This window comes from Pantherophis guttatus, chromosome 2, assembly GCF_059756535.1.
Source record: "Pantherophis guttatus breed Tessera chromosome 2, ASM5975653v1, whole genome shotgun sequence".
Lineage (NCBI taxonomy): Eukaryota > Metazoa > Chordata > Lepidosauria > Squamata > Colubridae > Pantherophis > Pantherophis guttatus.
In genome coordinates this window covers 219,350,035-219,376,424 of record NC_142064.1, presented here as the reverse complement: position 1 = coordinate 219,376,424, position 26,390 = coordinate 219,350,035, and the positions used below count along the sequence as shown (strand labels likewise).

General features: G+C 37.2%; 2 protein-coding genes across 6 annotated transcripts in view; one reads left to right on the top strand and one right to left on the bottom strand.

Annotated features, from left to right (window-relative positions):
• The window catches only part of IL17RB (interleukin 17 receptor B), a 24,104-nt gene extending 15,799 nt beyond the window's left edge, over positions 1-8,305 (bottom strand). Inside the window, exons 1-4 of one of the 3 annotated variants that reach the window (XM_034437214.3) lie at positions 8,265-8,305; positions 5,837-5,861; positions 4,270-4,395; positions 583-692 (exon numbers count right to left, since the gene is read on the bottom strand). In XM_034437214.3, the coding sequence (XP_034293105.2) occupies positions 583-692; positions 4,270-4,309 (150 nt within the window). In that variant the 5' untranslated portion in view covers positions 4,310-4,395; positions 5,837-5,861; positions 8,265-8,305. Of the gene's footprint in view, positions 1-582; positions 693-4,269; positions 4,396-5,821; positions 5,862-6,954; positions 7,247-8,264 lie in introns of those variants that run through there. The other 2 variants (XM_034437204.2, XM_034437197.3) reach the window with 2 other exon arrangements.
• CHDH (choline dehydrogenase) lies at positions 7,007-26,390 on the top strand. Of its 3 annotated transcripts, none has more exons than XM_087887849.1 (8): positions 7,007-7,301; positions 12,627-13,422; positions 18,080-18,231; positions 20,282-20,411; positions 20,730-20,864; positions 22,251-22,393; positions 23,180-23,282; positions 25,285-26,390. In XM_087887849.1, the coding sequence occupies exons 2-8, from the start codon at positions 12,678-12,680 to the stop codon at positions 25,701-25,703; spliced, it is 1,827 nt and encodes a 608-aa protein (XP_087743975.1). In that variant the 5' UTR covers positions 7,007-7,301; positions 12,627-12,677; the 3' UTR covers positions 25,704-26,390. The 3 variants fall into 3 exon arrangements, with proteins under 3 accessions (XP_087743975.1, XP_034293057.2, XP_034293066.2); XM_034437166.3 differs by lacking the exon at positions 7,007-7,301 and adding an exon at positions 10,690-11,021; XM_034437175.3 differs by lacking the exon at positions 7,007-7,301 and adding an exon at positions 11,094-11,438.

The window sequence follows — 26,390 nt, the reverse complement described above, 5'->3', positions numbered from 1 at the left end:
ATATCTAGATCCGATGCCATTGGACAAAGATCCAGGCATATAGATATAAAATTTAAGCATGTGAGACAACTGTCCCAAGATGGATTTATCAAAGCAGTACATTGCGATACCTCTGAACAATTGGCTGACATATTGACGAAGCCTTTACCTTCTAAACAGCACAAATACTTAACTTCCAGATTGTATGTATTATATTGTCCTGAATCTGAATGTAATTGGTGTTGTATAGCGAACCGGCATTTAGAGGGGGATTTGTCAGATGTAAATGCCTTATTCCCTAATGTGTAAATAATGTATATATGGGATATCAGGGGTTAACTTATTCTTTGTTTCCTAATGTATTCATAATTCACCACTCCTACTCTTGGCTCCACCCTTTGTATATATAAGGAGCCACCTTCGCCATTTTCCTTGCTTCTATCTGTGAATATTCAGTGAATATAGAATGCCTACTATAATTAAAGAGAAATATATTTGAATCTCTAACTCTATATATTATTATTGAGTCTGATCCTAAAAATATTGCAACAAGCAGCACAACATAACAGCAGCAAACCATAACTTTTTTAAAAAAAACCTCACTTTTTGATGTTCAGACATGGTTTGACGTTGAAATGCTTCTGAGTAGTCACATCGAATACAGCCTTGATTGAATTCACATATCTTGGTTGCCTTCAAGTATTTTATACTGGCTGCAAGAAAATTATTTCGTCAAAGAATTCTAGTTTGTTTTCAAGATGTTATCAGTAACAGTGCCATTCCAACTACCACAGATCTCCCAAAGACATACAATGACAGATTTCCGGTTACTTTTATTATCTTGAGCCAATTCTGCATCCTATTCCATGCATCTATCTACATGCTATCCAATACTTGTTCTCTTCCTGCTGGATTTTAGATGTCACCAAGTATTTTGCATATCCAAATCAGACTGGAATCAGAAAACAGAAACAGCAAGGGAAAACTGTATAATATTTTTAATCCTCCTACCCCCAATTAAAAAAATAATAGGAAATATCTGTTTGCATATACGCTTCCTATTTTTTATAATTTGAATATAAATTTTGCATTAAATATATATTTCAGTTTTAAAAGCTTTTTGTTCACATACACATAGCAAAACCAAAAAAAGTTAAAAGTGCTTTCAGTTATCCAAGAAGCCTGCAAAATATTAAGGAAAGAAGAAGGCTGTGTCATTTTTTCCGATTTGATATTTTTGCCATATGGAAAAGCAATAAAGAGATTTACATTCTTCTAATAACCTTTCACATTTGTTCAAAGAATTCCATTTCCTACTCTGTCAGTTCGCCATTTAATTACTGTGCATTTGATTAGACTATCAACAGAAAATCTTAAAGCCAGTATTTCTTCAAGATACTTGATTCAGATCATGACTAGGTTTACTAGTAACTTGTTCGTCAAAAAATAATTTTTTACTAATAAATTAATTAATGACACAGAAAATTCTACAAGACAGATTACTGTTTTCTAATATTAATTTTCACCCCAAAAGCAATTTTCCTCTTGTGGCATTATTGGAGCTGGGGGTCTGACAAAGATCTATCACAAGCATAACAGCAATTTGGAGTTGGTAATGGAAAGATCCAAATAGATTTGCATTTATAGTGTCTATAGTGAGCTTGTATGTTTGTTGTCACTTGTATATTAGAATACAACAAATATTATAAGTTCATTTTAATATCTTCGGTCATCATAAAAAAAAGACATTAAAATGAATTATCAAAAAGAAGCTGGATATATAATGCTTCCCCTGGAATTTCTCATCACTTGAGAATTTAACAATATTACATTTATCTATTTACTGAGTTGGGTTTACCGTATATGTTGCTCCAATCTCAAAATGATTCTTGCCATTTACATATCTTTTTACAGTTATACATTTAAAAATATTTTTTAAAATCCAGGAGAAAAGTTACATAAATCAGCACAGTTCATATTTGGGATTATTCTCAAGAACTTTAATTTTTGGTCAACTTTACTGCTTTCCACATTCTGAATTTCAATTAGCTTAACTTAACTGCACAGGTCAAAAGCATAAAAATATTTCCTTACTTTTTTAGTACTGAGTTGATTTATTTATTTAACAAATTTATATGGCTGCTCATCTCACAAAACATGACTTTGGTTAAAGTCTGTGGAGATTCTCAGTCATCCAGGTCATGGTTGTCCCAATTGGATGTGGGAGTATGAACAGATTTCCAGAAAAATTGCAGACTACAGGAACTATTTGCACTTCAGTTTGAGATGCAGACAACACAGATTCATCCATGCCAACAACCTGCGCCTGTCTTCAACAGTGAAGGGACACAGCTCAGAAAACTGCCTGTAGCCAAAACAAGACACACACATGCACTACTCAGGTGACCATGAGGACACAGATAAACCTCCAAGTGGCCTCAATGGCTCTCTAAAAAGAATGCAAATGACCAGCTGTCTGCAAGGAATATCAATCCTTCCATTCCCCACCATCCAGGCAGAGCTGAAGAAGCTTCTTGGATGATAAGCCAAACGTCTTCAAAGGAAAAAGCCAAAAAATCCACTTGCCTCCTGAAAAACACCTTTGGGACATGACTCTGGCAGTATACAAACACAGAAACAATTAAAACAACACAACTAATCTTAAAAGACTGAGCTTAAATCAGAATAAAAACATGAAAAAGCCAAGACTGTGGGAGAACAATCACCTAACATACAACCACCTTGCAGCCTTCTCATGGATATCCCAAGGTTTCTGGAAAAACACACTTTAAGAGCTTGCGCCAACCTTGCCACAGAGGAGTAATGTTCTAGACTAGGGGTGTCAAACTCAATTTCATTGAGGGACTTATCAGGGTTGTGTTTTACCTCGGAGGGCCAGGGGAGTGTGGCAGGGCATGGCGTGGCAATAATGGGTGTGGCCAGCTCAATGTCACTCATGTCAGGGGCACCTGTGGTGGCCAAGTGCTAAGGTAGGACTTCCCCCAGACCCTCCTCACTCTCATTATAATCTCCTTCCTTCCTTCCTTCCTTCCTTCCTTCCTTCCTTCCTTCCTTCCCTTCCTTCCCTTTTCTTCTTTTTCCTTCCCTCTTCATTCTTTCTTCTTCCTTCCCCTCTTTCCTTATTTTTCCTTCCTTGCTCTCTTCCCATCTTTCTTTTGTCTTTCCTCTTTCCCTTTCTCCTTTTTTGTCCCTTCTTGCATGCTCAAATGCAAAAGGGGAAATAAACATTACACCTTTTGTTTTGTTTTTAGTTTGTTTTGCTAGCCCTCTGCCAGCGAAAACAGGGCACAGGTGGTCTACGTCCCCCTCCCCCCGAGCTCCGTTTTTGCTGGCAGAGGCACTGCGGGCTGGTCCTTTGCTGTTTCCAGGCTGGTCCTGCAGGCCAAATCTAAGCACCCCGCAGGCTGGGGCCAGCCCATGGGCCTTGAATTTGACATCCTTGTTTTAAACAGTAAAAACTGCAGCGCAGAAGGCACGTCTTCTGGGTCCCACCAGATGGAATTCCTTAGCAGGCAAGACCTGCAGCATACCCCTCTTGCTGGACTAATGAGACAAATAGACATAACTGGGAAAAGGCAGTTCCTCAAGAAACCTGATTTCATGCAATTTAGGGCTTTATAGACCAAAATCAACACCTTGAATTGCATCCAGAAGCAGACTGGAAACCATTGCAGCTCATGGAGAAAATGTGTAATGTGTGCCATCCTAGGGACACACATAACTGTTAGTACAGCCACACTGTTCATCAATTGAAGCTTCCAAATGTTCTTGAAAGGATAGCCACATGCAGAGCATGTTACAGCAATTCACTTTGCAGGTGACCAGGGTGTAACTCTGAGCACAGTCTCATGATCCAGGAAAGGGTGCAACTATCACATAAAATGAACTTGTACAAAGGCTCTCCCAGCCATAACTGCCACTTGATCCACGAGCAGGAATCGTGAATTTAGGCCCTCCAGATTGTCCATCAGGTCTGCATAGGTGGTGCCACCTTATCCACTATCAAAGTTGGTCAAGTCCTAGATCCAGAAGACCCAAAATGCCAGAGCTACTTAGTTTTATCAGGGATTAGCTAAAACCTGTTGTTTTCCATCCAAAGCCCACAGCCTTCAGGAACTAAAACAAGACAATTACAACATTGCTTACTTCCCAATTAAGATAGAGAGAGCATATTACAAGTGAGCATTACAGTATTCATTATATAGGAAAGTATTTGTTATATTTAATACAAAACATTTATCGGCCTATTACTTAAATAATGAAATTTACCATCTGCATTAAGGATCCAAGTTATGTTGAAGTTACACATTCCTTGTATTTCAACAATCTTGATGCTGATATTAAAAAGATCTGCTGGTGTGAATTTATGTTCTTGTTCCAACTCAGGATGAGGCCCTTGCAAAGAATGAAAGTGAGGAGTGAGTATATTTGCAGGGAAAACCTCCAGTTTATTAGGCTGGCCCAACTAGTCTTGAAGCCTTGGATGAGTTACTCTTCCTTCTCTGAACATTGCCATTCGTCCCCAGAAAAATCCACACTGGTGGACACATCATTTAGAGTTGCCTGCTGCTTCGGCTACCCTGGCTACCCTTTTGGAAGGGGTACAGAAAAGCCAACAGCCACAGAATCGACATCTATAGGAGCTGGACTGGAGAGTTTGCCAGTAAAAGTCCAGCTGCAGTATGGCTCTTTTTTGGCTATCCTACACCTTCCTCCAAGTGAGAAGATTTAGAATTAAAGATCTCTTGATAGACTTTGGCAGCCATTTTACCGCATACCTTTCCTGAAGGAGAAAGTTTAAGAAGAATCAAAATCACTCAAAAATGTATGTGTACTAATTTAGCCTGCAGAAACATCCTGCTTGCTGTCATCAATAAATTTCCATGTGCTAAACAGTTTGAAATGTGATTCCAAGATCATTTGCTCATTGTATGTCTGTTTTAAATTCTTATGATGGCTAAAACTTCCAGGAGAATATATTCTGATTCAGAAAATGAACAATTTTTCTTGCTAGGAATGACATTAATTTTTTCAAAGTGCAAATATTTACACTGAAATTTAATTTTTTTCCATCAAATATTGGAAATGTGAACTTGGGGTCCTGGAAAACATTATACAGTTCATGCAAAATCCAAACTCATCTTTCCTATGCACCGTTTTATATACTTGCTGCATTTCAATAATACCTTTCAGGAAGTATAAGCTATGTCATGACTTCATCTTTCCCTGCCAATCCCTTGTTTTTTCTTCATTCAATTCTTCCACTACTAATTCACAACTGAAGATATTAATAGTAATACTATCACAGTATAACATTAAAAAGAATGTCATGTTCTAAAGTCAACTCCCTTGAGAAAGTCACTAGTATTTATTTACAGAGTAATCAACATCATTGCATTCTTTAAGCATTATTGATTTAGTTTGCTTTATGCAAAAGCATTGGAGTGGAAAAGGTTAAACATTATCTCCAGGAATGACAAACTGGTCAGATATTATTCAACTCTGTGGACTCTAGAAAAGGATTCTTCGCAAGAGGCTTTACAACAGACATAAGGCTGGAAACTTCAGTTCTTTCCTTCCTTCTGTGAGGCACTGATTGCCATCTGTGGCCTCTGTGGTCTTTGTCTGGCCTAATTAGTCAAGGAAGGGCAAAAGTCAAGCAGGCATATGATGAGTATGCTTGTTTGATGCACATTGATTAAAAAGGCCACAAAGACGTCATATAGTGATGATATTTTAAATCACCTACAATGGCAATGGGGTGCATGAATGTCCAATACAAGCAAAAGAACTTTAACAATTTTAACACCTAAAACCACACCTTATTTGTACATACCATCTTCTTCATAGCATTCGATATACTGTAATGAAAAAGAAAACCAGGATTAAAAGAAAAGAAAATGTAATAAATAGAATGTTACTTTCTAGGAAAATTGTAAGGTGCCCAGAGTCACTGATAGAGATGAGCAGCTATAGAAATGACTGACTGATCAAGCCAGGTGAGTACTAAAAAGATTTGGAAATGCTGACGTATTAATGATTACATTTATATTCCACCTCTCCTCTAAGGTGTTCATAGTTGGGTAAATGGACTCATTCCTCTTTCACCTTCATCATTTTTCAATCCTAAAGAAAACCACTGGCAAAACAGATGTTAACCATTAGACAGTGAAGTATGGTCCCAAACTAATGGGTTAAGAAGCCAATCTACTGTTAGCTATGGATATGGCATTTAAATTTTTTTTTTTTAAAAAAAATATTCATTAAACTCATAACTTGCTGGGATGCAGATAATAGCATGCCAGTAATAATGGAAGATATCTTGCAGCAGGAATCATATAATTTTCCATGGCTCTTTTTAAATAGCTGTCCTTTAATTAAGGACAGCGATTTAAACAAGAAGAATACTTTAAACAAGAAGAATACTGTTTTCTGCCGAATGTTGATCTTTAATTTTTTTTGTATCATTATATGTATTTGAACCCTGAAATTATTGGCCTTTTTACAAGTCCATCAAGAAAACATCTCATCCCCACTGACCACTTTTACTCAAAAACAGTTCCTAATTTCAGAATTAAGTCTTTCACAAGTTTATTTGCACCAAGCTGAGGCTAATTCCGTTCTTGTTTGTTTTTTTTAAAAGTAATTTCTCTAAAGCATGCTATGGTAACAGACTGTTGCTGATATTTCAACTAATACAAATTAGATAAGGCATATCTTAGGTATTTCTGCTGAAGTCTTCAGCAGAATTGGTTCGCCCAAAGCCCTGCCTGGGAACCAAACATCTCCTAAGCAGACGAAGGCTGAACCTTTTGAAAGCCACTTTCCAGGCAGAAGTTCAAATGCCTGAACTTCTTCAAAACCTCCCGAATTTCTGCGGGGAGCAGGGGAGGGGCAAGGCTGGAAGCCATCGCAGGGAAGAAAAAGCGCAGGCACTTTTGGGGCATCGCTTACCGGCTGGGCTTCTCCCTGGAAGCTCTTCCCGCTCAGCACCCATCCCAGCAGCACCCACGCCGCAGGCTTCATGCCGGCCCGGCTCTTCTAGGAGCTGCCTCCTAGCCTACCCGCTTCGCTCTTCTCGCTTCGCCTCTTGAGGAAGACGACTCAGCTAATCCTCTTGGCTTCCCTTCCCGCCGCATTTATATCTTTCCTCCGCCCCGCGCCACACCGCAACCTATAGCTCCGTCAGAGGGAGCCCTGCCAATTTGCTTTAGAAGAGAAAGAGATAAGAATCCGGTCGCACGCTGCCTTTCGCAACCGAGGAGCCTCCCTAGGCGATTCTCAGCCATGGCAGCTTGGAGGTGAGTGGATTTCAACTCCCAGAATGCTGTTTGGAGAATTCTAGGAACCGAAGTCCACATATTGTCAAGCTGGCAAGGTTGAGAAACGCTGTGCCAGAATTTACAGGCTTCCCAGGCTAAAGAACCAGTCGTGGACGCTGATAGAGCAGCACCTCTTTACTAATGTCTTCAACTTCGCCCTCTTAATTTTCAGAGGGTGTTATGGGAGTCCTGGGGTGGGGTAACTTAAATAAAACAGTCAAAAGTATTAACATGCATTGATTGCATTATTTAGTCTCAGGCTGGAATGCAGAAACTTAGGGTGAGGGAGCAGGACTCAGAGGAAACAAGGTGCCTCCTGTATTTTCCCTTTATTATGGTATTATCATCAATATTTTTTTACAACATTCGTTCATAATTTTTAATTAGCTGTACCTTTTTTTAATGATATGGTATATTCAATATATACTACATTGTATCCTATATTCTTGAAATTGAGTTTTTACTATAGTATCCCTGGGGCACAGCCAATACACTAATATGTGCTTATATGCTTTGCTAGTGTTTTGACTGTAGACTACATGAAAGCTCAACTTCAAAACATTACTTGGCCACTTCCTTCTCCTCATCCTAACCTACTTTATCAGGTTGTAAACAAATTCAAAATTGAAGTCACTTGTGCAACTTTTAGTGGAGAACTAAACTAATTCTGTAAAATTCTTAATATTACACAAAGACCACAATATTACCCTGAATTCCAAAAAGATGACAAAAAGATATATTTGCACCTGAGTCCACATAAGTACACCCAATCCCAAAGTTTATAATACAACAAATCTCTTCATCTTCACATTGTCACCAAATATATTTTTAAGGAATGTTTTATAAAATGATGTACCGCCTTGAATGTTGTAAAATGCAAATCAATTTTTTTTATCTCATTTATGAATGAATAACTTGTTATAAAACTCAAATGAGAACTACCTTTTAATTTTATGTTCCGATAAATTATCTGTTCCATCAGATATATTACTTGGCTACTGTTGAAAAAAATGCATAAAATATTATTGGGGCCTTAGATCCATACATTTAGAAAAATGTGACAATTGAATAAATAGAATCTTTGTAAAATATTGGTAGAGTATCTGTTTTGAACTTGTGTACCTATTTTAGTCAAATATGCAAGTCTATTTGTTCAGGTATCCAATAATCCAAGGTTCATTTTTGACCCTTACATTTTTAAATGCAATATATTATTGATCAAATATTGGCTTATTGGCCTATGCTATACGGATATTCTACTGTGATGGGGAATCTGACAGCATGCAAGTTTAATTAATAAATATTATTCAGTTATAATCTTCCTGATAAAGAAAGCTATATAACCTTTCAGATTTGCATACATGGAAACTTAGTTTTGAGGCTTCAGCAAAACTCAGTTAGGTAAAGTCCCTCTACCTTCGCATAAAAATAAGCCTTAATTGTACACATGTTGTGTATACATTGTACACATGTTGTACATTGACAATAAAGGTTTGATTTGATTTGAATATTTTAGCTCAGTGTTAAACAATCAAATATGGTCTATTTTTTCTGAGTAAAGATTCAGATAATAAAAGTTAGGGTAAAGATCAGAATTAAATTAAGGATACTTTATAATTTCAGATATTTTTGATGTGTAGGAATGCATCCTTCAGATGAACATGGCCATTTTCATAATATGAAAATATCTGTAATAGTTCTCCAGAACAGAAGTCAATATTGTAAACCTGTTTTTGTCACACTTCAGGGTATGGTTTAGAGACTCAGAATTTACCTATCTGAATGTTCGCATAGGAAAATGAATTGTATTTGATTATGCAAATGAAAAGGACTGTAGTAACACAATTTCTCTAACATAATGGGTGTAGGGGATGTGAAAGGAAAGCATTTACTGTTAAAGAAGTGCCGTAAATTCCTATTCTTATCTCCTGTTTCTCTATAGCAGACATAAACCCAATAGTAGTGGAAAATCTGACTTTCTGTGATTTACATAACTAATTTAAGTCAAGAATAAGAGAATATTTAACATCTGTCTGAATACAAAGATAAGCTACATTTCATTTCTCATTTTAGTTCTGCTAGCAACTGCAGTCTTTCTAGCTGGTAGAAGTAGCAGGGTATTTTAAAGTTGATGAATGCTGTACAGGTAATCCTAAACTAATGACTGTAATTGACCCTGGAATTACAGTCGTAAGTCATTGCACTCATTAGTTGAGGCATTACCTGATGAGAGACCATATTTTTGTGGCTGTTCTTAAGCAAATTGATTTTCCCTAATGCATGTTTCTACAAGAAACTGAAAGTAAATATTGGAAACTGGCAAAAAATATGTTGCAAATCATGGTCACATGACTGCAAGGTGCTACAAACAGCTGTAAAGGTGAGCCAGTTGCCTAGTGGCCAAAATGCAACATATAACCAGGGGGCAGCCATTGTAACTTTGACAAGATAAAGTAACAAGAAAAGGATTTTGACAAGCTAAAGCAGCATTTTCACTCTAGCTTTTATTATATTTCCAATTATCAGTTTTATACATGCACTAATGAACTAAGACTAAACTTTACCCCCTAAACATTACAAAAAAGTATCCTTTTGTGTAGTTAAATGGGGGAGGGGAACTTTGAAGTAGGGAAGGGGTCAATCCTTCCACACCAGGATTGATAAATTAAAAGATATAAGTTGTCAAAAATAGTTTCAGAAGTTTTTTTTTTTAAAGTCAAGACCCAAAGAATCAAGTTGTCTGAAATTACTAAAATTAATTTATTTATTGAGCTTATTACTCTTGTAAGAGCATGGAGCACTGTAGCATGGAAAGGGGAAGTTGAAAAACTTGAAAGAAACCTATGCCTTCATCTGGAAAATCTTTCATTTTGATGCAGGTGAGGAATGAGGTGGAGGAAAAAAAGGCATTTATTCAAGCCGCTTCTCTGCAAGGGACCTGCCGTCAGACTCGGAGGCCATTTATTTATTTGTTTGTCTGTCAACAAGTACAAGGAAACAAGTAACAGTATAGACATAGACATGGACACATGAAAAAAATTGGCACAAATAAAAGAAAATACATAAGCAAAACATAGCCAAAAACACATACAATGAGTACATATAAATGGAAACAGGAGGACAGGGATGGTAGGCACGCTGGTGCGCTTATGCACTCCCCTCTTAAGAAACATCAAAGGTCCACGGTAGACAGTTTACGGTAAAAGGTATTTAGAGAGACTAACAACAGGATCAGGTAAAAGTGTTCCAGACATTTACTACTCTATTGCAGAAGTCATATTTCCTACAATCAAGATTAGAGCGAATTACATTACTGTACAAAGAGGCGTTGCGAGCGATCCCTACACCTGGGAGGGCTGGCCCGCTTAGTAATGTCATCCCGCACCTTTCTCCGCGCACTCCTTCCAGAAACTAAAAGGGGGAGGAGAGGAACGGGACGCCTCTATCTCTCTAATTTGGAGGGTCCTGGGCTGGCAGTCCAACCCCCCCCCGGCAGGAGCCCGCCTCCTTCTAGTGCCTGCCCGGTTGCTCTTTGGACTGGGCAGATGCCCGTCAGCAGAGCAGAAAGTCGACGCTCGAAAGTTTCCGCTCCTCCTCAGGGCCGCGCGAGGAGCCCCGGTCCGTGGGAGTTTTGCAAGGAATGAAGCGAAGTTCCAGGACCCCCGGGAGACTGAGCGGCGCGCGCCAAGCTTAGTCCGTGTGAGTGGATGAAGCAGCACGTGGCGGCGGGGCGGGGCTGCGTTGGTAGAGGACGTTGAAGAAGGCAGAGTTGGGGGGGGAGGGGGAGAGGGAGAGAGAACGCTCGGCATGGCGGAGTGGGTTGGGTTGCCAGAGAAACGCGATCTCTGTTGTCCCCGCCCTCGCCCCGCCCCCCGTTTCAAAGCTCAAGGGCCAGCGAGCCGAGTTGGAGCTTTTTGCGGAATTCAGGCGGCCTTAAAAAGAAGCTGCTTTTCTCTTGTGCAACGGGTACAAATCCCTCCCTCCTTCCCTGATTGAGGGAAAGTTCTCAGGAAAAGGAAGGGCCGGCTTTCTTAGCCCGTGGAACAGATGCCGGGACCTTTTGGGCTAGGGGGCGAAGGAGGGTGGGCGATGTGAACGAAGGGTTTGCCCTAGCAGGTATCATCATTTTGATTAATCAAAAGCTTTAACCGAACAAAGAATCCAAAGCACTTGTGTTAGAATTTTTGTCATTATTGGCGTCGCCCCTTCCCCTTCATTTGTGGAAAAATCAATTAAAATTAGAAGTATCGTTCTGAAATCTCCATTTCAGAGTTTGCCTGCTTTGGTTGTTTAAACCTCTTTAAATAGGACTTTAAGCAGGACTTTAAACATGCATCTTCAGTTATTAAAACTTGAGATTTAAAGGGGAGTGCAATCTCTACTGTGCTGGATGTTGGACAAGGACTGGTGAGAGACAGATTCAAATTCCCCCTTGATCAGGGGAATCATTCACACACTACTAACTAACCTCAGGGGTTGGCAAGAAGATAAAATGAGGGGATACACCATGTCTGCTGCTTTGCAACCCCAGAGCTCAGTGCAGTAAATAAAAACAAACAGTAGCTCCTGGCTGGAGGAGGAAACCTACAAAAAACCTACTGCTTTGCATAGCCTGAGGACTAGGACCATTGCATGGAGTGACCTTTCTCCACAGTCCTCATCTAGACGTTTGAACCCATATTGGATTTAATTGGATTTAATGCCTGCTTCTGAATACATATGGGGAGGATCAGTGCCCAAACATGGGGGTAGGAGAAGAAAGTGGGATGGTTTGAAAGTGAATGGGGAAAAAAAACCAAAATATATAAACCAAACTTAGTTTTGTCTTTTTGAAAGAACTCATACCAACCTACTTCGGACATTTCCATTCCCCTGATACCCCACAGTTCTCCAGAAAGTCTATAAAAAAGAGAAATACAACTAGTGAATAAGAAGTAATGTTAAAAGTGGTCTGGCTTTTGAGAAATGCAAAGTAACAGATGAGTTTTGTCACAATTGGACGAAATGCGAGTGAGGAACTACAAAGTATTACGTTTAACAATCCATAAAGTGAAGACGTTTTTCAGTGGCAATAAAAGTTTCAAAGTAACATGTGCACTAACTTAGCAATCATTAAAAGAAATTCAAATTTTATGTCTTTTATTCTGCCTCTCCCAATATTTCAATTTTTGTGCTTAAAATGTATGATTTAAGCCATTTTAAATGATACAGTGACTTAAATATAGTTTATATTGTACATTACTATATATTAATTCTTTTTGTGTTATATTTCACTTTATTAAGATCATTTTTTTTCCTTTTTAGGTCAGAATATTTGGACCCAAATTGACTACATCTGAAATAACATAGGAAACAATGTCTTTCTTAATCAAAGGTGTTCAAAAGCATGGCTTTATCTGTCAAGCCCACAAAGAATTATTCAAAAGAAGTATATTGAAGAGTTCAAAAGCTTTCAATGGACAAAGGATGAGATTTTCACAAGCATCCTCTCCAGTTAATTCTAAAAATATGGACTCTTTCAATTATATAATAGTCGGAGCTGGGTCTGCAGGATGTGTTTTAGCCAACCGATTGACTGAAGACCCTCACAACACTGTGAAGCTACTTGAAGCAGGTCCAAAAGATACTGTTTTAGGTAGCAAACAATTATTGTGGAAGATTCATATGCCTGCTGCTTTAACTTACAATCTCTGTGATGAGAAATATAATTGGTACTACCATACAACACCCCAAAAACACATGGATAATCGGATCCTGTACTGGCCCAGAGGACGAGTCTGGGGTGGTTCCTCATCCCTCAATGCCATGGTATACATTCGGGGCCATGCAGAAGATTATAACAGGTGGAGTAAAGAAGGGGCTGTTGGATGGGACTATGAATTCTGTTTGCCGTATTTTAAGAAAGCACAAACTCATGAGTTGGGGGCTGATCTTTATCGAGGAGGGAATGGCCCACTTCATGTGTCAAGGGGAAAAACAAAAAACCCTCTTCACTGCGCATTCCTGGATGCAGCTCAGCAAGCTGGGTATCCTTTTACAGACGATATGAATGGTTTTCAACAAGAAGGCTTTGGCTGGATGGATATGACAATATATAAAGGTTAGCTTTGACGTGTTCAGTTTGGAAACCATGTGTAGTAGCCATGAACACCAGTCTTTGTAAACTCTTATAATGGTTTGGAAACTTTTTCATAATGAAAAAAGCCCATAATTGCTGGTGGTTTCTTTTAAGGGCCTAATAGCATGCATTGAGAAAGAGGTTGGACTAGACCAGAGGTGTGAAACTTTGGGGGAGGGACAAGGGCTACTCCTGGTATTTAAGTGGAATATTGAGGGCTATATATATATCAAACCTAAACTTCATTTTAATTTTTAAATTTAAATTATATTAGGTAGTTAAACTAATACTCCTGGTATATTTAATAATACAGGTAATCCTCGACTTACGATGACAGTTGGGACTAGAATTTCTATTGCTAAGCAAGGTGATTGTTAAATAAATTACAATCAGTTTCACAACCTTTTTTTTTTTTTGCTATTGTTGTGAAATGAATCACTGCAGTTGCCTATTTATTTATTTATATATCATTTATAGAGACTGCCCATCTCCATCATAAAGCGACTCTAATTGAATGTATGGTCATTAAGCAAATTCAGCTCCCACCATTGACTTTGCTTGTTGGAAGCCAGCAGGGAAGGTTGCAAAGTGTGATTACATGGTTTTGGGACACAGGAACCATTGTATTAAATATATGCCATTTGCCAAGCACCCAATTTTGATCATGTAACTGAGGGGATGCTGAGACGGTTGTGTGAAGACCTTTGCAAGTCAATTTTTTCAGTGCCGTTGTAACTTTCAATGACCAATAAACAAGTATTGTGAATCGAGAACTACCAATATTAAGATTATTGTAAATAATTTTATTTAATCTTATCGCCATAAATTAGTGTAAACTGGAATATTCTTCAAAATTATATAAATAGAAAATTGAGAAACTTTATAAATGTAATTATTAGAGTGTGAACTTTTCAGTGTTAAACTTCCAACACAGTGACTGATATATTTATTCCTGGTCTGAGGGTTGATAGCATCAGCCACAGTTCTTCCTCAGCATAGATTCTTTTGGGGATTAAATTAAAAGCAGCAGCTTCCAGAGGAATGTGTCAAAACAGGCAACATGACAGAAGTGATGTTGTGATGCAAGCCTGTCCCCTTGTAAATGCATATGTGACATTGACACGTGTACAAAAGGAGCACTGTTTGCAACCTAAAGCTGTTTCCTCAATTTTGCTTGCTTTGATACTTTCCGCAGAAGCTGCTGTATTCAAGTTAACTCTTCCTTTCAAAGTACAACTGTGAATAAAATAAATTGCAGCATAAACCTTATACCAAGTAACAACTGATTTTAAAAATTCATTATGGAAGAACTGACATTTTAGGATATATCATAAAATTAATGTTTCTGATGAGTATCTGTCTTGTAAAATGCTCTGGACAAAAATCAAAGTTGAAGTATTTCTCCTGCCAATATAGTGCCTATAAATAATACCTAACAAAGTTCCCACTAGGAAATGCTTAATCTTGATAAATCAATATGAACGTGGGATTATACTAATTTATTTATGTTTTTCATTTATATAGTTTTTATTTTTTATTATTGTAAGCCGCCCAGAATTACCCTGAGGTAAGATGGGTAACCTATAAATTTTATAAATAAATAAATAAATTATAAACTCGTAGCCAGTATTAACTTCAATCATTTGTTGGTTATAAATTTTATAAATAAATAAATAAATTATAAACTCATAGCCAGTATTAACTTCAATCATTTGTTGGAAATGTTTATTTTGGCTGACAGCTCAATTTCTTTCCACATTAAATACACAGTAGAGCAACAACTGAATGATCACACATTGACCATCTGGTTTTCGTTTAACCTGTTTCATTTTTAAAGGTTGTGTGGAAAGGTAGATACTTCTTTTACCAAGGCAAAAGATTTGGCATACAAATCCAGAATTGTAACTTAAAACTATTTCTGCTCGATCCTTAGATAATTGTAATTGTCCACAATGGCAGCTGTTAAAATTGAAAAAGATGCCTGAATTAAACCCAGAATATAGCAACAATGTAGATTTAAGGCCAGTACTGTGTGCCAGACTTAAAGATTTTATAGGCATTTGTCACCCATTGTTTATGGGAAATGTTAAATAAAATCATAACAGTCTGTCATACCTGACACAAACTTAAGCCTCTAAACAGAAACAATCCTTGGCTCAGGGGTGAAATGCTCCCAGTTCGGACTGGCTCGGGCGAGTAGGTAGCAATGGCGGCGGGCAGTTCGGAGAACCGGTAGCAATCCCTGCCCCCGCCCCCCATGCCCAGCTGAGCCGCGCGATCATCAGAGCCTTTTTTTCCTTTTAAATGGCTCTGACGATCCCAGTTGAGTTGCCTGCTAATCAGGCAACTCATCTTGGATCGTCAGAGCCATTTAAAAGAAAAAAACTTTTCTTTTAAATGGCTCTGATGATCCAAGCTCTGACAATCCCAGCTGAGTTGCCTGCCGATCAGGCAACTCGGCTGGGATCATCAGAGCCTTTTGAAAGCATTTTTTTACATGGTTTTACGTGTAAAAAATGGTTTTAAAGGTAAAAAAAAAAAATAGCCACGCCCATCCAGTCACATTAAACCCCCCAAGCCACGCCCACAGAACCGGTAGTAACAAATTTTAGATTTCACCCCTGCCTTGGCTCCATTTGTTGAGACAGGTGTAGTTTTATTAGAAATCAAGTACAATGTAGTAGTTCATAGCCAGAATTGTGAGAATAGCACGCCAAAATCCCTAAATTCCACTTTTCCCTCCTTCTGCTGCATCCAGTCACTGTCCCCCCCCCCCCCACATGACCAATCAGGTTCAAGCAAGATGTTTTCAGAATGGTCACTTCCAGAGTAGGTTGGTATGCAGCTGTGATTTTCCTCCCAGCCAGGTGACTCTGAAACACCATTCTGGGTAGATAAAGCAAGCAGAGTTTGGGGAGGGGGGGTGATGCAACAGTTACTCTCGCTTTCCCCAAGCAGCCTTTACTTTCACTTTCCCCCAAGCATCCCCACTCCGATCCCCATAGTCTATGGCAGACTGTCAGCACATGGTATCGAAGCACAAGTGAGTATGAGGTGGCAGCTGACACAGCCCCTTATGCATTTGGATGCCTGTTGATTTAATACCATTCTAATCAGTTTGGTAGATTTTTTGCTAGAAGCTGAATGACCTGAGTGCCGCCCTACTCTCTTGAAACCTCTTGTTGGCCTTTAATCCCATGCTATCCTTATGGACTCTCCAATAGAGTTGAACTTTAGCAGCATTCTTCAACGTGATTCCAGACTTTCTCAGTGTAATATCCAAAGAGAGATTATTTGATACAAGCAATACAGTTTTCTACATGGCTCTGTCTTGGCCTTTTTCAGTTATTTAATATTCTGTATGGAATTGCTAGGAAGAATTCATCCAGAATTTTAGAAAGAGGCATCATCAGTATCACATCTGATACAATATTGTAATCTGAGTGCATGGAATGTCTCAATGTGCTCTAACATTATCTTCCTCAATATCAAGCTAGAGAAGTAAACAAACTAAATCAAGGCAATGTTAAATGTCAATCAATATGAAATAAATAAAATAAAAACTGAAGAGGTAGACTGAGATTTGGGTTTTGAATTGGTTTCTACCCACACATATAGCAGCAGAAACATCAGGCTTGTAAATGGTGTATGGCAGTGGCCCCCCAGTCTTATAGACATCAAGGACCGGTTCCGTGGAGAAAGGTTTTTCTGCAGACCAGAGAGGACATGGTTTTGCATGCTGCCTGCATCCCACGGATGGGGCTTCACTTGTTTGCACAGCCTTGGTTGCTAGCATGCTGTGGACCGGTGGAGGTCCACAGATCAGGGGTTGGAGACCCCTGGTGTATGATATCACAATAAGATCCCTCTCACTGAAAAATCTGGTTGTCTTTTTTTGTGGACAGAGGGCTCACAGTTTAATATACAGTGGTATCTTGGTACTTAACTGCTTTGAAACTCACCAAATTTGGTACTCAATGCATTTTGTCCTGGTACTCATCATTTGTTTGGTACTAAATGCACAAGCTACAACTTGTCAATGTCAGCTGCCTTGGGGCTCACTACATTATTCCTTATGGGAAAAATTTGTTTGGTACTCATCATTTTTGCTATTCATCGCACATCGTGGAACCCATTAACAATGAATACCAAGGTACTACTATATTTCATTTGAGAAATTGTTAAGATTTAGGACTTGGTTATTTTACAGATTATCTGACTGTCTGGATCAGAAGTGGCCTTTTCTCCACTTTCAAAAACTTGCCTATCAGGCATGTAGTAAAATATTTTTCCCAAACTATGAAATGGACTCCATTTGCAGATGACTTGCAGTTAGTCTTCACTTTTTTTCTGTTTCTCAGAAAGGGATTCAGGATGTTGTTTTTAAATTTTTTTATATTGTTTTAGCATTTTTGTCTTTTAAAAATTTGCATTATTGCTCTGGCTTGATGAATCTTGTGGACTACAGTAATAACTTTAAAGAATGTTAATATATAATCACAATAGAACAGATAAAATTATTTTGGTATTTATTTTATTTATTAAAAATTTAAAACCAGATTTTCCTGGAGCAGTTTACCATACTGAGATAACATACATTATTATGGTTACTGTTACAATAAAAACATGTATTTTGTAGGTAAAAGGTGGAATACAGCTAGTGCGTATCTTCGTCCTGCTTTATCACGTCCAAACCTGTCTACAGAAGTCAGCACACTTGTTACAAAAGTTTTATTTGAGGGGACCAAAGCAATTGGTATTGAGTATATTAAAAATGGAGAAAAAAAAAAGGTAAGAATGTACAGTATTCTTTCTTCAACTATGAAAAGAAAATCAACTAGCAATCAACTTGTACTAAATTTTTATTTCTGGCTCATTAGAATTGTAGTAAAGGTTCTTTTATTGTTGAAATAAAAGCAAAATACAACTGAGACTTTAAGTCCATATCAAGAAAGCACTGCAGTAACCTAATCAAAATATATTGGGTACCACTCCATTCTGCAGATGGGGTTAATTTCAGTTTTCCATTTATTTTGAGTTAACAGAGTCCCCCACCCCCCTCAGCTTCTAGAAATGAAATCCATACTGGTTTGAAAATAGGTATTTCTTTCATTGAGAGTCCTATCATTCTAATATTTTAAAAAGAGAGAAAGAAAGAACTCTATATTTATTAAGTTCTAATACTTTCCTTCAAATCTCTGAGTAATTTTTTAATACTCGTTGTGACATGTGAACCAAACTAGAGCATATGAGAAGAAGGAGTCAGAACTGTATATATTGTAGCAAGGAAAAAAAATCAAGAATAGAAACAAAAACAATTAGCCATTGTAAAAATCACATCAAAATTTACTCCTATTTAATGGACTCCAGTCAGATGACAAAGGACAAATACTGTGAAACTGTATGGTAATCAGCATAACAATAGCAATAGCACTTATATACTGCTTCACAGTGCTCTACAGCCCTCTCTAAGCAGTTTACAGAGTCAGCATATTAGCCCCAACAATCTGGGCCCTCATTTTACTGACATTGGAAGGATGGAAGGCTGAGTCAAGTTTGAGTCAGTTGGCATCAAACTCCAGACTGAGGGTAGAGTTTGCCCATAGTACTGCATTCTAACCATTGCACCACCAGGACTATAGCATAGTAAATGTGATTACCTGATCAACAGATCTGATGATTTTATGAATCTTCAGGGTTTTTTTTTTCTTTGATAATTGACTTTTTGGTATCTTGAAACTGCCCTGCTATTTTGAATGGCCCTTCACTATACTAATTTGGAACTTTCACACATACTTTGTGTTTTGAGTTATTTTACTTAGTGATATCCACAACTCTGGATGCAATTCTTTCACCTCTGGATCCAGCTCATTTATTAAAAAGTTCAAATGCAATAATTCCAGGCTTAAAATTAGGAAATTTTAATGATGACTTCTTGTCAATTGTGAAGTGAATAGTTTATTTCTACTCTTTCTTTAAATAAAAAATGTTGGCAGTTCATAAGACAAATTGTTTTCCTATGCTATAATTGCAGTACTATAAAAATGTAGTGTGGAAGTTTTTGAAGAATGCATTACATTGTTAAAATTGTACTATGTAATTAACCACACTAAATGGATAAATCTAGCTAAATTTTTCAGTGCTGTATTGTTTTCAGTACCACTGTTTCTTGCAGACCACTATTATTCTTTCAGTGATTAGCTAGTACAGTAATAAAATACAGTAAAACTTAATTGTTGTAAACTTTAAATTAGGAAGGATGATAAAAGATGAAGGAAAAGAGATAATCATTCTGGGATAATTCTTTTTCAGAGAAATAAAGGATATCATTAGTCATTTGCAGATTTGTGCTGCCAGATGACTATTCAATAGAAGAATGTGAGAACCCAATATATTTTTTTTGATCTTCAGAATGTGGATTCTTTTTCATTGATAAGTGATGAAATTATTGTTTTGGCTGATAATACAAAGAAATTTTTTTTATGGGATTATTTGAGTAACGTGAGATACAGTTTAGGGGGAAAAGAGGCATCTGTAAGGAGAATAATACATTATTTGCACTAATAAAAACCTTTGATTCAAAGAATAATTTTATGTTAACAAAGAGAAAAGTTTAGCAAATAAGTTTGGATAGACAGGAAATATTAGCATTGCTTAAGAGGAAAGTTTACTTAAAAATATATGATAGAGCATATTTTAATAAATTCAATTGTCTAGATTACAAAATTTCTGGCTATAACATGAGCATGAAAACTGAGGGCTATAAATCAATAACATCATTTTGTATTGGCTTTGGTCTGTCAAAATTTAGTCTGATTACATTGCTATTATTTTATTTCAGGTTTTTGCTAGTAAGGAAGTTATTTTAAGTGGTGGCGCCATAAATTCTCCACAGTTACTTATGCTATCTGGGGTTGGAAATGCAGATGATCTAAAAAAATTAGGAATCCCTGTTGTCTGCCATCTTTCAGGTGTGTATGATAGATTCAGTATAACTCCGTGTAACGTTGTGTTGGATTTGAAAGTAAAAGGTGTTTGAGATGTTCACACAGCCTCTGTCAAGAACTCTTTAAATCAGTTGTGTCCTTTCCTAGGATGACATGAATCCATTTCTTAGTAGTCACATAATCCCAGTAAAGATCAATATCATTTATAGAGGTGCTCTCATGGGCACTTGAAAGGACTTTCTGCTTTTGACACCAAATTTTATCCCAATTCCATTGTTTGTAAATATAGTTGTAAATATTTGTAGTGTACATATATTGGACATTTCTTGTCATTTCTACTAGGGGTTGGCCAAAATCTCCAAGATCATTTGGAAGTGTACATACAGCAAAAGTGCACTCAACCTCTAACACTCTATAAATCACAAAAGCCTCTTCAGATGATCAAAATTGGGCTTGAATGGTTCTGGAAATCCACAGGTATGATTTAGAATTATATCTTGTTGCGTTCTCATTTTGCTAGAGATATAAAATCAGCTTTTAAAGTAAAGCTTTAATGAATGTGTCCATTCATAATAGATTTTTCTTGTAGATGATTCATTTGACACACTTTCATTCCAGATAAGGAAATCAAGGGTTTTTCAAAAGTTCAGGCTACATTTGCAAGTAGCTTTGCTTCACTGGGTTTTTTAAAAATGCATAGTTGTTAAATCACTTGTAACAAACAGGAAGTTAATGTTTCTAGAAATTCCTGAGAATGCTAAGATTTGTTGCAGAAAGACAAAGAATGTTTAGAATAGAAGCACAAATGACTATTGTTACTGTTGTATAACAACACTGGTTTTCTTGTGTGCTGGTCAATAACTCTAATAAAGTACTAACGCTATTCCATGTTAATAACTTAACATTCTCAAGTGCAATAATTTTATGATAGCTATGGCAATTTAAAATATATATGAATATATTATATATATTTAAATATTTTTAAATTGTCAAATAATATATAAAAGCAATTATATCCAATTACAAATCCGATTTCATGTCAGACGTGCCTCCGTTCAAAACCCAAGAAAGAAAACCCCCCGACTCCATGTTTGTAGAGAAGAGGTACTTTTACTGAGTTTGAAATGATAGCAATGAAAGAAAAGCAAGATCTGAAGCAAAAGGCGCGAAAGTTACATATTGAAAGTATCCCCAAATCCCTTCCCCCAAGGACCCAGGCTGAATGTCTAATTCCCAACCCATATGGTGTCATGTGGGGTGCATCTTCAGGTGTTTTTGCCCATCTGGTATTCCAGGACGGTTGATCTTGACTGAGTATAAACAAGTCCATTCAGCTGCGCAGTAGAACATGAGAGCAATCCTCCCTTTTGTTCACACACAGCATCTCTCTCCAGCTCACTTCCCTACCCAAATGCCAATCTTCCCCCCTCCATTACTATGGAAGCTGATAACAAGCAAGCATCATAGAGGCTGACATTTCATGTTATTAAAGAACTATATTTCTAAGGTGAAAAGAAAACCTATTTGAACTGTGAATGCTTTTACAACAAATGAGACATGCTCTTTATTTCATAAGCTATAATATGATTTGGGTTTGTTTTGAATTAACATATGTGACTCTAACACTCTTGCTTTGTAAAACATATTTTGTGTTACGTTATTTATTGTGTTATGTAATTATGCCCTGTGAGCCAAACTGCAACCAGAAAGGTAATGAGACTTAGACACAACTTTTACTGTGTGTGATGAATGTTTAAAGCAGAATGTAATATAAAATACAGGGAATGTAAAATGATCTTTTGAAATCCTCATTCTTCCATTTTCATTATTTATGTATCTGGTGTTTGGTGTTCCACCTTTCAGGAGATGGAGCCACTGCCCATTTAGAAACTGGTGGATTTATAAGAAGTCGTCCAGGCATTTCTCACCCAGATATCCAGTTCCACTTCCTCCCTTCTCAGGTGATTGACCATGGGCGAGTTGCTTCACAGTTGGAAGCTTATCAGGTGAGTAGTAATACCAATTACTACATAGAATATCCACTGAACAGAAATATTTTCCTGGAATATATTTGTTCATTTGTTCATATAATTAAAGAAGCATATTGTACTTTTGGAAATAGTTCCCAATCCCTTTGTTGGTGGCCAGAAGGCTTAACCAGAGATGACATAGGTTCTCTTTCAATAAGTATAGACAATGTAATTCATCCAGGGGTGAAATGCTCCCTTTTCGGACCAGTTCAACTGAACCGATATCGATGGCGGGCAGTGGTTCGGAGAACTGGTAGCAATGGCAGTGCGAGGCTCTGCCCACCCGCCTGGTCATCGCTACTTCCTGGTTTTAACCAGGAAGTAACCTGTTTTTTATCCTCTGCGCATGCACAGACAGTTTTGTGCATGCGCAGAGGGTCCGCGCGCACGCAGCACATACACTTCCGAACCGATTAGGAAGGTAAGTAGATTTCACCCCTGAATTCATCCTATAACTCTAAGAAGGCATCTTCCTATTGTAAAGGGTTTCGTGAAACTCTTGTGTTTGTTAATCAATATTAAACAAACTACCCTCATTTGAATATAAGAGCTCCAAATTAATACAAGATATGATTTTCACTTCAAAGCCAGTGAGTAACGAAAGAAGTAGAAACCAAGCATTGAAACCTGAAATAATTGTTTAAATCAACCATGCAGTGTCTAAATAACTCATGCAACCCCAAGTTTCTATGAATCCCATTAGATATTTTATAATGAACCTCTAGATGCCATATACCATGTATCTTTTTGGGATTGTTACAGGTCCATATTGGCCCTATGCGAAGTACCAGTGTAGGAAAGCTGAAGCTGAAGAGTTCAGACCCTACTGAGCATCCAATCCTTGAGCCTAATTATTTGTCAACAGGTAAATGAATAATTATATTCTATTCTTTAAACTTGCCTTCTATAGTTACACTCACAATATAGACAATTACACCTTCTATAGACCATGGCATACCATACTGGTAGTCTTATTTTGATGGCATTTCCCATTTCTTTGTATCTTTTCCTCTTCCATCAGTCTCGGACTTTGTCAAACATGGAATAGTGACTGCATTAGCTAGTAAAGTTTATGCCACAAGTGTAAAATGAGTCCAAGTAACTGTTTCCCCATTATGCCTACGTCTTCTATTCTCTAGAAGTTGTCAGGATTGTCAGACACAGTAATTCATTGAGTAAGCGAGGCTTGTTTTTTGCTGCTCTTGCCCTGTGGCACATGGATAGTCTTTGTTCAGCAACTGTCTCGTTTAGTGACAGTTTGCAGTTACAGCAGTGATGAAAAAGTAACTTCACATCCAATCCTCACATTTACAAGGTTTATATGATTGTAAAGCAAAGGAAGCCTCAAATAAGATCATAAGCACAGTCACAGTTTGACTTAGCGGCCACTTCGCTTAATGACTACATAGTTGATCCCGATAAAGGACTTTCTCAAGGACTACCTGTAGCATCTCTCCAGATATTCATAAAGCCCTCAACCTCCCATTTTAAGTGCCTCACTCTTTCTGTATAAGTTGGGGAAGAGTGTCAGGAGCAACTGGCCAGAGTTTCTCCTCTTAACTAGCCAAAACCTGAAGCAAGTTTTTATTCTTGGATTCAGATTTTCATTTGTTCAGGGTTGAAAATGCCAGTTTATTCTGGTTTGGAAAGAAATAAATCAAGGACAAGTATTCCCTGATTTTTAGCTTTGTTTTCATTAATGAAGAAATATGTTCTCTGTTTAGGTTATGATTAATCAGGATTGCTAAGGCAGTGTGCATTGATGTGTTTGTTCAATCTTACTGAGCAATTTGGAAAAATGCTGTCTTATTGTAATGTCCAAACAAGGTCAGAGACTTCATTATGCTGGAGTTTTCAGACAATCCAGTTTAACTGGATTTCCTTAGACAAAAAGTTTTATACTTAAGGGCAGCATCTCCTTTTTGCATAAAGTCTAGTACACATGTGAGAAACTCCATTTTGTTTCTACGGGAGAAAAAAATGCACATCACAAGGCTGGACATCTTAAATTGTTATGTTGAGCCATTATGACTTTAGGTCTTGCAGATTTTTAAAAAATAAACACTTTTATGGCACATAAAATTGTAATTCACGGATTGTAATTCATCAGATGCATGAAATAAATTGTGTTAAATTTTGAAGTATAACATGAATGAAATGCAGATGATGCAGACAGTGATAATTATTCCTTAACAGGGAATATTTGCAAAGCATTTAATGCAGAAATCTTTGCATGGGTGAGCTAATGAACAAAGATGGGATGATTAAAAGCTGTTGTCTACTCAAGGAAATAGAACTAAACTTTGTACAGAACCTTTATTACAATAAATCTATCCTTATAGGCCTTTGTGTAGTTGTTGCCATGCTGAATTTCATTTCTTCTTATCCCATTGTTGATACTCCCAATTGTAGGGATATGGTGTGTGTGTATGTGTGTGTGTGTGTGTGTGTGTGTGTGTGTGTGTGTGTGTAAGTTTACATCAGAATTATATATTATACATTTGAAATAATTTTGGTTATTTTTGCTACAACAAATCATTATGACTTCCTTTTGGGAATAAAGAACTATCTGGATGAAGGATTAAATATCCCAAAAGCTGTTTCAAAATTGCTATTCTACTAAATGGTATGTATAGGAAACCTATTCAATTTTCCTTATTTTATATTCAAATTTTACTCTTTCTTTTATGGTGAATAGATACTAAAATACAAAAGCAATATCCATCTTCTATGCCTTTCCTGTATCTTAGGTTGTGTCACTTTATTCTGATTTTTTGTCTGAAAAGAAAAGAATGTTAGCATTAATATTCATATTGGTTGTGCACAGAATCATTGTGCCTTTGTTTTCTTTTCTTTTCTTTCAACAGAAATAGATGTCTGGGAGTTTCGCCAGTGTGTGAAATTAGCTAGGGAGATCTTTGCTCAAAAGGCATTTGAAGAATTCCGCGGACTTGAGATTCAACCGGGGGGACACATTCAGTCGGACAAAGAAATAGATGCTTTCATAAGACAAAAATCTGATAGTGCCTACCATCCTTCATGCACGTGCAAAATGGGACAGAATTCTGATCCTACTGCTGTGGTTGATCCCAAGACCAAAGTTATAGGCACAGAAAATTTAAGAGTAGTTGATGCCTCAATAATGCCCAGTATTGTTAGTGGGAATTTAAATGCCCCAACCATCATGATAGCAGAGAAGGCTGCTGATATTATTTTGGGATTACCACCGCTTCAAGAGAAAAATGTTCCGGTATATAAACCCAAAACTCTGGAAACACAGCGTTAACTTTTTGCTCTGCATTAGAAGTTTGCCTCCATAGGAGAATCTTGGCCTACTTTTTCTGTAGGAACATGTATAAGGAGTAGCATCACTTGATATGTTTTTCTATACCACTAAATCAAAAATCTATTTTCAATGTCAAGAAAAAGGATGTACAATAGAAATGATACTTTACTTCAGTTAATATTTGTTAATAATAGATTCCTGGAAGCATCTGACATTTGATGGTATGCGCAGTAAATTTTTACCACAGAATGGAAGTCAGATTCTGTACATTAATACAAAACAGTGGAAGGAAAAATAACAAAAATAGAATGTAGTTTGTATCTCTTGATTTGATGGGCTAGTACATTTCATATTTTGCCTATTTTCCACATCCAGTCTAAAGGTAAGAGAAAATAGCAATGTATTTTTTTCTAGTACACAAAGCAGTATTTAATCTCAGAATGAAATAGAATTCTCATTCTAAATAGTTGAGGCAGAATTATGTTCAAGTTAGACTTCTTTGGCCTATATTCTGTATCTTGTACATTTGGGTCACTTTTTTTTCAATTGTCACTAAAGAATTTTAAAAGAATGGAAGTCATGCTGAAGTGATGCAATGGTTTTAGTAGAAATAATCATGATTAAATTATGCTGCTTGTGCTTTGCAAAAATATTTTACTTCTGGAATAAACAAATTTAATTAATATA